A 12086-nucleotide genomic window follows, 5' to 3' on the forward strand; every position below is an offset into this window, starting at 1 on the left:
CCTGCCTGTGTAGCAACACAGTAATGTCAACTTTTTCCCCCATGTCAGCCCCATTATGTCCTGTTTAATGACAGACTGGTTTGTGACCTTCCACACAATGTACCCAATTTTGGCTGGCATGTAGAGCATCAAAGGCACCACCGGGGAATCTTCGTTGCCATAGATGATGAATCCCATTTCCTTCAGGCGCCTCCTGAAGTACCTGGTGTTCTCAGCCAACTGTTGTATACATTCTTTGCCTAGAAAAGGCCAAAATAAGGAATAAGAAAAAAGATAACTATTTTCCCCACCTTTTAAAAAAAATCTCATTAGGTCTGTTATTCTTGTTTTCAAGTAACTTTTACTGTATAGTCCAGGGTGTCCTTGAACTCCTAGAATTCTTGTCTCTGGCCGGGCAGTGGTAGCACATGCCTTTAATATCAGCACCTGGGAGGTAGAGGCAGGTGGATTTCTGAGTTTGAGGCCAGCCTGGTTTACAGACTGAGTTCCAGGACAGCCAGAGCTACAGAGAGAAACCCTGTCTTGAAAAACTGAAAAAACACACCCCCCCAAAAAAAACCAAAAAACAAACATTAAAAGAATTCTTGCCTCAGTTTCCCAAGTGCTGAGATTATAGGCATGTGCTACCTTACAACATAAAGCAGTCTACACATCAACCTGTGTGGAATATAAAATAAATATGCTTCCTTTGCATCCTGTTGCTTGTCCTCGAGCTGCTGATAGCAGAGTTTGTTTTGTTTTGGTGCTGGGGAATCAAATCTAGGATCTTAGCATGCTAAGCAAGCACTCTACCACCAAGCCTGCCACAGCCCTGACCTGACAGCAAGTGTTATAGTAATGTACAAAATAAAGTTTAATGGCTAACTAAGAGCTGAAGATGTGGCTCTGTGGTAGAGAAGTTGCCTAACATAGGCACCACAACCCCCGTCCCTTAAAAAAAAAAAAACTATTTTATGTATATGAGTACACTGTTGCTGTCTTCAGACACACTAGAAGAGGGCGTCTGATCCCATTACAGATGGTTGTAAGGCACCATGTAGTTGCTGGGAATTGAACTCAGAACCTCTGGAAGAACAGTCAATGCTCTTAACTGCTGAGCCATCTCTCAAACCCAACTACACCCTTTAAAAAAAAAGAAAGAAATGGTGTCATTAATGATGGTCTACTGTCTCTCAGTGAGGAGGACATTTATCACTGCCATTCTACACGTTAAGAGACTCTCACAGAGGTGGTACCTTGTTTATTGCTATCAAGTAGGAAGAGGCACTGCCAAAAATAGAATCTGGGCCTCCTTACATCAACATCATTTCAAGCAGCCATGGTGCAATGCTTTCACAAATCTGAACATTGACACTGCCAGTTAAACCTCAGATTCTGAGTCACTTTGCTATCTCCTTAAAACTTTTACCAGATAGCAAGAGCCTATCTAGTACAAAACCTATCTAGTTACTCTCTAAAACACAATTTGCTTTGTTTTGGTTGCTTGGTTTTGGTTTTTCTATGTAGCTTTGAATGTCCTCAAACTCAAGAGATCTGCTGACCTCTACCTCTGGTGGGACTAAAATATGGTTTCTAATTCTAATTGAATAAATAATTGGTGAAGTATTAGCATTACATTATGATCAGATGGCCAAACAAGACAATAGTTTTGAAAGACTAACTTGCAGAGTGCTAAGAATATGTTTTTCTTCACAGTCAAAAATATTAGCCAGGCGATGGTGGCGCACGCCTTTAATCCCAGCGCTTGGGAGGCAGAAGCAGATGGATTTCTGAGTTCAAGGCCAGCCTGGTCTACAGAGTGAGTTCCAGGACAGCCAGGGCTACACAGAGAAACCCTGCCTTGAAAAAAACCAAAAAAAAAAAAAAAAAAAAAAAAAAAAAAAAAAAATATTGATAACTAAGAATCTGGAGTAATTTTCTCATAGAATTTGAGGATAATACAAGTTCATAAGTTCATCAACCAGTCAGGTGCACAAGTAACTCAAATGTCCTTAGGGTTAGAACACTGATATATCCACCACTCGTGGAAAACTATACTAGATAAGCTGGATACACATAGCCAAATGAATATCCTTTATATATAATTTTTTCAAGTTGATCAGAAAAAAAAACACTGAACTGTAGATTGGACTACTCACCCTGAACACCAAGGAACACTTTACACATGTACCTTACAAAGAACAAGAGCTAATTACAGGCATACTGCATAAGGATTCCAAGAACTGGGTTCTCAGAATTATACATCCTAATTTCTTGCAATATGAATAAGATGCTTGTTCTACTTTTTAAAAACTTTATCAATTGGCTGAAAAAAATCCTAGACAGGATTTCATGTTTGAATTAGGGTTTTTACTGCTGTCAATAGTCTGCACCCTGAGCAAGGCAGCTATTTTTGTGTGGGGGGTAGGAGATTAAGATGGTGTTTCTCTGTGTATTCCTGGCCTTCCAGGAACTCGCTCTGTAGACCAGGCTAGCCTCAAACTCAGAGATCTGCCTGCCTCTGCCTTCCAAGTGCTGGGACTAAAGGCCTGGCTAAAAGAAAGCATTTAATTGGGGCTTGCTTACAGTGTTAGAGGTTTAGTCCTTTACCACCACGGCAGGGACTGGTGAGGCAGGCACACTGTTGGAACAACAGCTGAGAACTTTAACATCTTGGCCCTTAGGCAGCAGGATGAGAAACACTGGGCCTGGCATAGACTTTTTGAAGCCTCAAAGCCCACCTCCAGTGACACACCTTCTCCAAGGTCACAATCTGTCTCAGTCATCAAATGGTGACACTAAGCATGCAAATGTATGAGCGTTTGGGGGCCATTCTCGTTCAAAATACATATATTCCCTATACATATATTCTAGGTTTCAGAAAATGACCTCAAGTTTCTGATCCTCCTGATTCTACATGTGCTGCCATGCCAGGTCTAATCCAGTGCTAGGCATCTAACAAGGGCAACCACTCAACCAAGTGAACTACATCACCAGCTTCCCCCTTTACTTTAAGAGGGGACTCCTACTTCCACCCTTGCCTTAATACTAGAACAAGATTTATCTTCCTTCAATAAAAAGCTGGACAAAACACAATGGCTGTCAGACACAGGGCAACAAGAAGAGTTGAACATGCTCCTTCAGAGATGGAAAGCAGGTTGAACCTTCAGGTACTTAATGCCTAGAGGCAAGTTCCAGGTTGCTACACAGAGGAGGTGGACCCAATCCTGTCAGCTGAAATCAGAATTGGAGAGGTCAAACTGACCAGGACTTTGTTGGGCAGTAACCAGAAGGGGAGGGAAGTGAGCTCTGGCTATACCAGAACTGCACATGCATGAGAAGAAACTTCCAAGGACTGGAAAATCCCTCCAGAAGGCAGTAGCCTCAACAATTCCTGGCACTTACAAAGAGCTCACAACAGTTATTCACCCACGAAAATGGAAAGATAGCACAACGCACACAATAGCCCACAGAAGAATGTCACTTTAGTAGTGGGTCTAAACTAACTCTAGAATGGGCTGGGTATGGGTATGTTGGCCTATCCCTTTATAATCCCACCACTTTGGAGGCAGAGGCAAGCAGAGATCTCTGAGATGAGGCCAGCCTCCACTACAGAGCAAGTTCCAGGACAGCCTGAACCATTATACAGAAACCCTGTCTCGAAAAACCAAAACCTAACAAACCTCAAAAGCAAGTCTCAAAAGGATTTGATTCTCAGAGTGAAGTTCAGGGATACTGAGGGAATACAACAAAATAGAATATCACACTGGTAAAATAGGACAACCAAGAAAACTGTAGGCCAACAAACAGGCCAGATAATATGCCCATATGACTAAGTGGGAAGTCAGAAAACAAAAACAGACCAAAAATGACAAGTGTATTAGAAAATGAGGATGTTAGCCGGGCGGTGGTGGCGCACGCCTTTAATCCCAGCACTTGGGAGGCAGAGACAGGTGGATTTCTGAGTTCGAGGCCAGCCTGGTCTACAGAGTGAGTTCCAGGGCAGCCAAGGCTACATAGAGAAACCCTGTCTCAAAAAAAAAAAAAAAAAAAAAAAAAAGAGGATGTTAAGATGCTATTAAAGTTATAATGTATAGGTTCAAAATGGTAGCAATGCTGGACACTGAGACCAGAGGATGGCAATTTCTAGGCTAGTGTGGGCCTCACAGTGAGACCCTTGCTCAAAGAGAAAACAAAAGCAAAACCAAGAAAAAAAAATTTTTTTTAAAGCTTCACGAATTTGCGCGTCATCCTTGCGCAGGGGCCATGCGAATCTTCTCTGTATTGTTCCAATTTTAGTATATGTGCTTGCCGAAGTGAGCAACAAAATATATTTTTTTAAAGATTTATTTTATTTACTTCATGTGTATGAGTACACACACTGTAGCTGTACAGATGACTGTGAGCCATCATCATCTGAAGCCCTGCTTCAGACGCACAAGAAGAGGGTGTCTGATCTCATTACAGGTGGTTGTGAGCCACCATGTTGTTGCTGGGATCCAAACTCAGGACCTTCGGATGAGCAGTCAGTGCTCTTACCCGCTGAGCCATCTCGCCAGCCCCAAGAAGATACTTTTAAAGGGAACAAACAAAATCTACCACAATCTTGATCTGCAAAGTGTGCTAGATGAAGACAGAGATAAGATTGCATGCTGTATGAATCAGAATGGAATCCTAGAGGACAACTGTAGAAACAAGAGATCAATGGTTGTCAAGAAGTGGGAATGAGGCAGACAGCTAGGTGTGGAAAGTTTTGGGGGCAGTCTTCTAGGAATTTGGCAGGAATTTGACATTGGGCTAGGACAAAGAAGTAAAATCAAGATAAATGCAGCTGAGGAATGTGTTCTTTGTATTTGGATGGGTCTTGTTAAGACCCTGAGTACAGTAATCATGGGACCTTTGTTCATGTTTAGTTTGTCCCTTGACTACTTTGTTTATGCCTAAGGACTGACCACATTCTTTGTATTGACCGAGAATGATATAAAAGCAGACTGAAGGAGAAAAAAAAACCTGCTTCAGCTTCAGAACTGGCTGGGGTCATGTTATAGTGTTGTCTAATTATCTTTTTCTTTTTAATCCCCACTCCCTCTCTTGAGACCCTGTTGACTGACTGGGCTGGCTTGGTCAGCTAGGGGACATGGGGCTGTTTTGGAGGATGATGAATCTCTTCAGTGACCTGATCATGGTATGGTTCTAAGACTATATGTGTTTGTACAAATTTGTGGAGATATGTATTTAAAGTTGGTGAATTTTATTACTGTGTGTAAATTATACTTCATTAAAACTAAATGATGGGTCTGGCAGTGGTGGCACACACCTTTAATCCCAGCACCTGGGAGGCAGAGACAGGCAGATTTCTAAGGACAGCCTGGTCTACAGACTGAGTTCCAGGACAGCCAGGGCTACACAGAGAAACCCTGTCTCAAACAAAACAAAACAAAACAAAGCAAAACAACAACAAAAAAAAACCAAACCAAACAAGCAAACAAAACAAAAAACTAAAGGATGGGGCTGGAGAGATGGCTCAGTGGTTAAGAACACCAACTGCTCTTCCGAAGATCCTGAGTTCAAATCCCAGCAACCACATGGTGCCTCACAACCATCTGTAATGGGATCTGACAACCTCTTCTCCTGTGTCTGAAGATGTACTTAGATATAATAATAAATAAATCTTAGGCTGGAGGGAGCGAACTAGAGCTGAGGAGGGTTGAGAAGTCCTGAATTCAAATTCCCAGTAACCACACGATGGCTCACAACCATCAGTACAGCTACAGTGTACTCATATACATAAGATAAATAAATAAATCTTAAAAAAAAAAAAAACAAAACTGACATATCTGTGTATTAGTATAATCTTTTAAAAAAAATTATATATATCATCTTTTGTCTTATCAAAGACCTACTAGCCCTATCACCAATCAACCAGCCCTTTATTAAGGTTTGAATAGGAAATGTCCCCACAATCATGGCTTTATATGCTTGGCTCCTAGCTGATGGTGCTACTTAAGAGATGTTGGGGCCCTGTGAAGGTTCTGTGCCCCAGTGTAGGGGAATGCCAGGGCCAATAAGTGGGAGAGGATGGGGTGGCAGGCATGGGGAAGGGGAGACAACAGGGGTTTGTTTTTGTTTGTTTCTTTTTTTTTTGGGAGGGGAAACTGTGAAAGGAGAAATTTACATGTAAATAAAGAAAATATCTAAAGAAAAAAAAAAAAGAGAGAGATGTTAGAGCCGGGCGTGGTAGCGCCCGCCTTTAATCCCAGCACTTAGGAGGCAGAGGCAGGTAGATTTCTGAGTTCGAGGCCAGCCTGGTCTACAGAGTGAGTTCAGGATAGCCAGGGCTATACAGAGAAACCCTGTCTGGAAAAATCAAAAAAAAAAAAAAAAAAAAAAGAGAGAGAGAGAGGGAGAGAGAGAGAGAGAGAATTTGAAATTTTAGAGGAGGTGGGACCTAGTTAGTGAAAGTAGGTCATAAGATATACTTTATGTTGGATACCTGGCCCCCTCTACTGTCCACTACGAGCTTTTTCTCTTCAATTGGTAACCAATATACCCCACTCAATAAATTGTTTTATTGTTTTGTCATTCTAAGAAAATAAAGAACTATCAATAGTTTTATTGTTGCTGAATAGTATTCCACACAGTGAGTTTTGTTTGTTGGTATATGCATAGAGTTGAGAGTATAATTTCATTATGGTAGCCAAAAGGTTCTTTTGCCAAGCATACACTGAGAACATGGATTCAATCCCTATTCATTTAAAAATTAGGTATAGTAGTATACACCTTAATCTCAGAACTCTGGAGTTCTGGGCTGGAGGATCGTGGGGTCATCCTCAGCTATACAGCAACTTTGAGGCCAGTCTGGGCTCTGTGAGATCCTGTCTCAGAACAACATTCCTCTTATTAAGATTTAAACTCCCCTGGTACCTCCAAATAAGGGAAGAATTACTACAAATGCTAATTAATAACTTAGTTTCACATATCTAACCACTTCAGATGGGCTGCAAAAGAATATACTACTTATATTTTACACATAATGAAGTAAGTCCAGAGATAACAAATTGTTTTGTACAAGAACTTTAACTCTGCAGGAGGAAGATGTTTAGTTCCTAGTCTAATGCTTCCGACACACACATAATACTTAACAATTCTTTTCTTTCTTCCTTCCTTCCTTTCTTTTTTTTTGAGACAGGGTTTCTCTGTGATAGCCTTGCCTGTCTGTCTGTCTGTCTGTCTGTCTATCTATCTACCTACCTCTGCCTGGGAGTAAAAGCATGCATCATCATCACAAGCTATTAAGTTAACAAATTCTTCAAATTAAATTTTCTATTACATTGTATTTATCTATTTACTTATTTAATGTGTATCGGTCAGTAGTTAGTTCTTTCCTTCTACTATAAGGGCCTAGAGAATTGAACTCAGGTAAACCAGACCTGGCAGCAAGTACCTTTAATGTCTGCATCACCTTGCTGCTTAATTTTTCAAAATTTAAAGCTTAGTTATTTGTTGAGGTTCAGTATGTTCCTATGTATTGCCTCTAGTTGTCTATGAGTGAATTCTCATGGTTACTAGCTTTTCTTGTGCAAACCTTGTTTCTTAATTTAAAACTACTGGTTAAATAGAAATTGTTACAGCCAATTCCTGGAGGGATTAGAGGTAGGCAGGTTTGGAATTACCTGTTTGGAGGTTGCAGAGAAAGAGAAAGCCATGGCACCCCAAGGTGGGGTTCATGGGGGGTGGAGTTGCCATGAGAGGAGATGGACCATAAGCTCATGACCAGGACAAACAGCAAGTAATTGGGGTACACCGTAGGGGAAATAGCCAGGCCAGCAGTTAGAAAAGTAGATTAGGAGTTACCCCAAGTAATTGTTAAAGCCAAATAAAATAACCATAGTTTCCACTCATTGGTAAACTTGACAGCAATAAGTTTAAATTGGTTAAACTACAACTATTTATTGGGAAACAATGTTCACATTTTATTTCATAACTAGTCCTTGTGGGCAAACACACTGGGTAGAAATGAATAAATGAATGTATGTAACAAATGAAATGTCTTCAAAGAACTTATTTTGAACAGCAAAATGATACTGATGATAGAAGAATTATCACTGAGTGGGAAAAAAAATCAAGATCAGTGCTATATAGAGAAGACAGTCAACTGACTTTTGGGAGAATAATAAAAATGATGACGTAAGTCAGAATCTGTTGCTGCTGTATTTGAGACAGGTCTCACCTTGCAGCCCAGACTAACCTGCAGCTTACTATGCAATACAGACTGTCCTCTAAGGCATGCCTATACTCTCGTCTCCCCAGTTCTGAGATGTGAGTCACACCTCATTACATTTAGCCAGACTGGTCTGGAACTTGCCACGACCCTCAGGCTGGCCTTAAACTTGAAATCCTCCTGCTTCTGCCTCCTCAGTGCTAGGATTACAGAAACGTACAATACATCCAGCCTGAAATAGTCTGATTTTATCCTTGAAAACAAAAATGAAAACAAAGACTTATCAGATGACATCCATAAGATACCATCATATTACTGGCTCAATGCACTGAATTCTAACAAGCATAAGACACCAGCTATTGCAAGCCCATTTAAGACCATTTCATAGACTGTTAGCTCAGTTTCCTTCCGAAGTTTGAACCAATTATTTAAGACAGACTCAGATAAACATGAACTTCCAGGACAGATATATATTACACCTACTTCTTAACTTGTCTCTGAGAGAACACAGATGTGGGCCTGGACAGCTCAGTGCTTGAGAGTACTGCTGCTCCTAACAGAGGACCCAAGCAGGGTTTCTAGCCCCAAGGTCAGGCAACTGAAAACTACCAACCCAGGTGTTGAGGATGGCCTCTTCTGGCCACCTCAGGCTCCCAAGCTCACATGGCATATCCTCATAAACATATGAAAAATAAGACATGGAGCGCTCTAAGAGGTCTGAATTCTTCTTATTTTCCAAACAATCATTTTATCCTGGAGGAAATATTTTTTTTTATTCAAGAAAGAGTCACTTTAGTACAGTAGTTAAGATATACTTGAATTTATACACGAATACAGTTAAGATATGATCATGTCCATCCCTTAATGGCATTACAAAAAGATTAAAACATTTTTATATTTATTTATTTCTCTATTTATTTGTTTGTTTATTAATGGGCAAAGTCCAAAGACATCTTTCAGAAGTTGGTTCTTTCCTACTTTGTGTGGGTTGTAAGGGTGAAACGCCTAACAGTAGGCTTCATGTTAAGTATTTTTTTTTTAATCTGCTAATCACCTTGTCATCCTGAGAATCACTATTGTGTTTTGGTTTTATTTTTTCCAGTGCTGAGATTGAAGCCAGAGATTCAGATTCAGTCCTAAGACCTCACACAGGCGGACAGCTCTCTAACACTGTGCTACCATCCCAGCCCCAGATGATCTTTAGAAACCATGGTCAGATTAGTTTGAAGTTATTTTTATTACTTAAATAGCTGATTGAAGTATGTGAGTGTGTGTGTATCAGAGGACAGTTTTCAGGAGTCATTTTTGGCCTTCCAACTTCATGAAGTCTCTTGTTTCTGCTATTATGCTAAGCTCAGGTCAATCCCACCATAGAAGGCAATGGCATTTTTTTGTTTGTTAGTTTGTTTGTTTGTTTTTTGAGATAGGGCTTCTTTGTGTAGTCCTGGCTGTTCTGGAACTTACTCTGTAGACCAGGCTGACCTCGAACTCAGAAATCTGCCAGGCTCTGCCTCCCAAGTGCTAAGATTAAAGGCGTGTGCTGCCACTGCGTTTTCAGCGCACCTTGCAGGCTAGCTTTTTTACCCACTCAGACATTTCCCAGGCCCCAAGATCTTTTTGTTTGATTGTTTGTTTTTGTTTTTGTTTTTTTCGAGATGGGGTTTCTCTGTGTAGTCCTGGCTGTCCTGGAACTCAGAAATCCGCCTGCCTCTGCCTCCCAAGTGCTGGGATTAAAGGTGTGCACCACCACCCCCCTGCCAGGTCCCAAGATCTTGAAGCTGTGTCAAGTGTATTTTATTCATTAAAAAAAAAAAAAAAAATCTGATAAACAGTCCTACTCCTGGTTTCTTGGGACTCTTATGATGGCATCTTCAGTTGTAAGGAAGCTCTCTATTGGAGCTCACAGAAACTTCAAGGCCCTCCTGCCTACAACAGATGGTCTCAAATGAAACCTATATACAAAACACTTGCCAGGCAGTTGTAGCACATGCTTTTAATACCAGCACTTCGGAGGCAGAGGCAGGCAGATCTAGTTGAGGCCAGTCTGGTTTACAGAACAAGTTCCGGGATAGCCAGGGCTACACAGAACCCCCAAAACACAAGGCTCTGTATCAGCACTAACAGAAACTTTGAGGCTCTCTTGGACAAACATTGTAGACCTTCCTACAACAGATAGCTATAGACTTTCCAGTGACCTATGTATAAAGTACTGACTGTCAAAATAACTTGGCTCCTAACTTTAATTCTGCTTTAACAGGCATACCTGCTGAAAAAGCAGAAACTTTCAGTTTAGGTTTTCTGAGATAGGGTTTCTCTGTGTAGCCCTGGTTGGCCTTGAACTCAGAAATCCACCTGCCTCTACCTCCCAAGTGCTGGGATTAAAGGCATGGCTGCCACTGCCCAGCCAGTTTAGGTTTTTTTATGTAACTCATACCATAACCAAGAACATGTGTTTGAGTCTGCAGCTTCAAAAGAAAGATTTTAGATGTGGTAGCACAAACCTTTTATCTCAGCACTGGGGAAGCAGAGGCAGGTAGATCTCTGAGTTCATAGTCAGCCTGGTCTACACAGAAGAACCCTGTCTTGGAAACAAAGAACAGAAACCAAAACAGCATGGAGGAATGGGGCAAGGAATGGTTACTAGATGGTAGTTATATGACATTTACTCATGGACAGTACACCTAAGATCTGTGTACTTTACTACACGAATGTCACTGCATTAATAAAATTAATAACCACCAAATACTTGGAAAATCACCTGAAGTTAAAAACAACACCTGAAATTAAGGCTAATTCTCTAATCGCTCTACTCATAATCTTATTCATAGCCAGCTATTATTCTTTTATAAATTGCAAAAACAAACACTACTCCTAACCCTAACCCTGATTTAATTATTTATTATATGTAAGTACACTGTAAAAAATAGACGCCTCTGGGTGTCACAGGGCGGGCAGACACTCTTAGCCTTTGTTGGTTAAGATAAAACTTGAAAAAAAAATTTAAGACTGGAATTATGTGTTATGAAAACAGTGCTTGAGACTTAAAGCCCTTGTCCTGAGACAGGAAATGAAAACATAAAGGATCAGCCCTTCCCTCCTTCCTTTTTCCAAAGAATCCTATGAATGACACAGATCAGTTCACAGTGTCTATAAAAATATTTATCTTCTATCTGTCTGTCTCCCTACCCCTACGACACCTTCCTCAGCTTACTGTTATGATTAGCCAGTGTACAGAATAGTAAACTAACACGTGATTCTCACTGCCTTTTAGCAGAGTGAGGATAGCACACCTGAAAAAAGTTGAGTGCAAAAGAATACAAGACTCTTCAGCAGAGAAAAGTTCAATGACACCTCTGTACTACCAAGGCATGGAAAAGCCTTTGTGTTCAATGAAAAAGTCAACTGGGGATTTAACAGCTTAAAGCAAAACTGCATAAACACAACTCTTAGACTAACAAAAGTTCTCCGGAAACAGTTTTTAAAGGGGGAAAAAAATGCTCTCTAGAATGACTGGAATCTGCACTCTAAATATCAAATATGGTAATATGGGTAATATAATGACTTCTCAGGAATACCTGAATTTGACTATTCAACTGCTGTTTTAAAATGGTAAATTTTATGTCTGTGAGCATGGACACCCAAATAGGAAGTCAGTGTAAGGTATGTCTGAGTTGTACTAGGGCCTGGCAATTGAACATTTAGATTTGATAACAAAAGTAGCTGGGCTGTGGTGGCCCACACCTTTAATCCCAGAACTTGGGAGGCAGAGGCAGAGGCAAGTGGACTTCTGAGTTCGAGGTCAGCCTGGTCTACAGAGTGAGTTTCCAGGACAGCCAGAGCTACATGGAGAGACCCTGTCTCGAAAAAAAAACCAAAAAAAAAAAAA

At 40.7% G+C, this 12086-nt stretch overlaps 1 protein-coding gene and 1 non-coding gene across 2 annotated transcripts in view; both read right to left on the minus strand.

Moving 5' to 3' along the window:
• Positions 1-12086, minus strand: part of Sptlc2 (serine palmitoyltransferase long chain base subunit 2) — a 90550-nt gene that overhangs the window by 4044 nt on the left and 74420 nt on the right. The window contains exon 10 of the mRNA XM_031357880.1: positions 104-239. Within this exon, the coding sequence (XP_031213740.1) occupies positions 104-239 (136 nt within the window). The remainder of the gene's footprint in view (positions 1-103; positions 240-12086) is intronic.
• On the minus strand, positions 4193-4303 carry LOC116081228. Its single transcript, XR_004114754.1, has one exon. It is a non-coding gene; the product is annotated as a U6 spliceosomal RNA (small nuclear RNA).

Source organism: Mastomys coucha, unplaced genomic scaffold (genome assembly GCF_008632895.1).
Source record: "Mastomys coucha isolate ucsf_1 unplaced genomic scaffold, UCSF_Mcou_1 pScaffold6, whole genome shotgun sequence".
Lineage (NCBI taxonomy): Eukaryota > Metazoa > Chordata > Mammalia > Rodentia > Muridae > Mastomys > Mastomys coucha.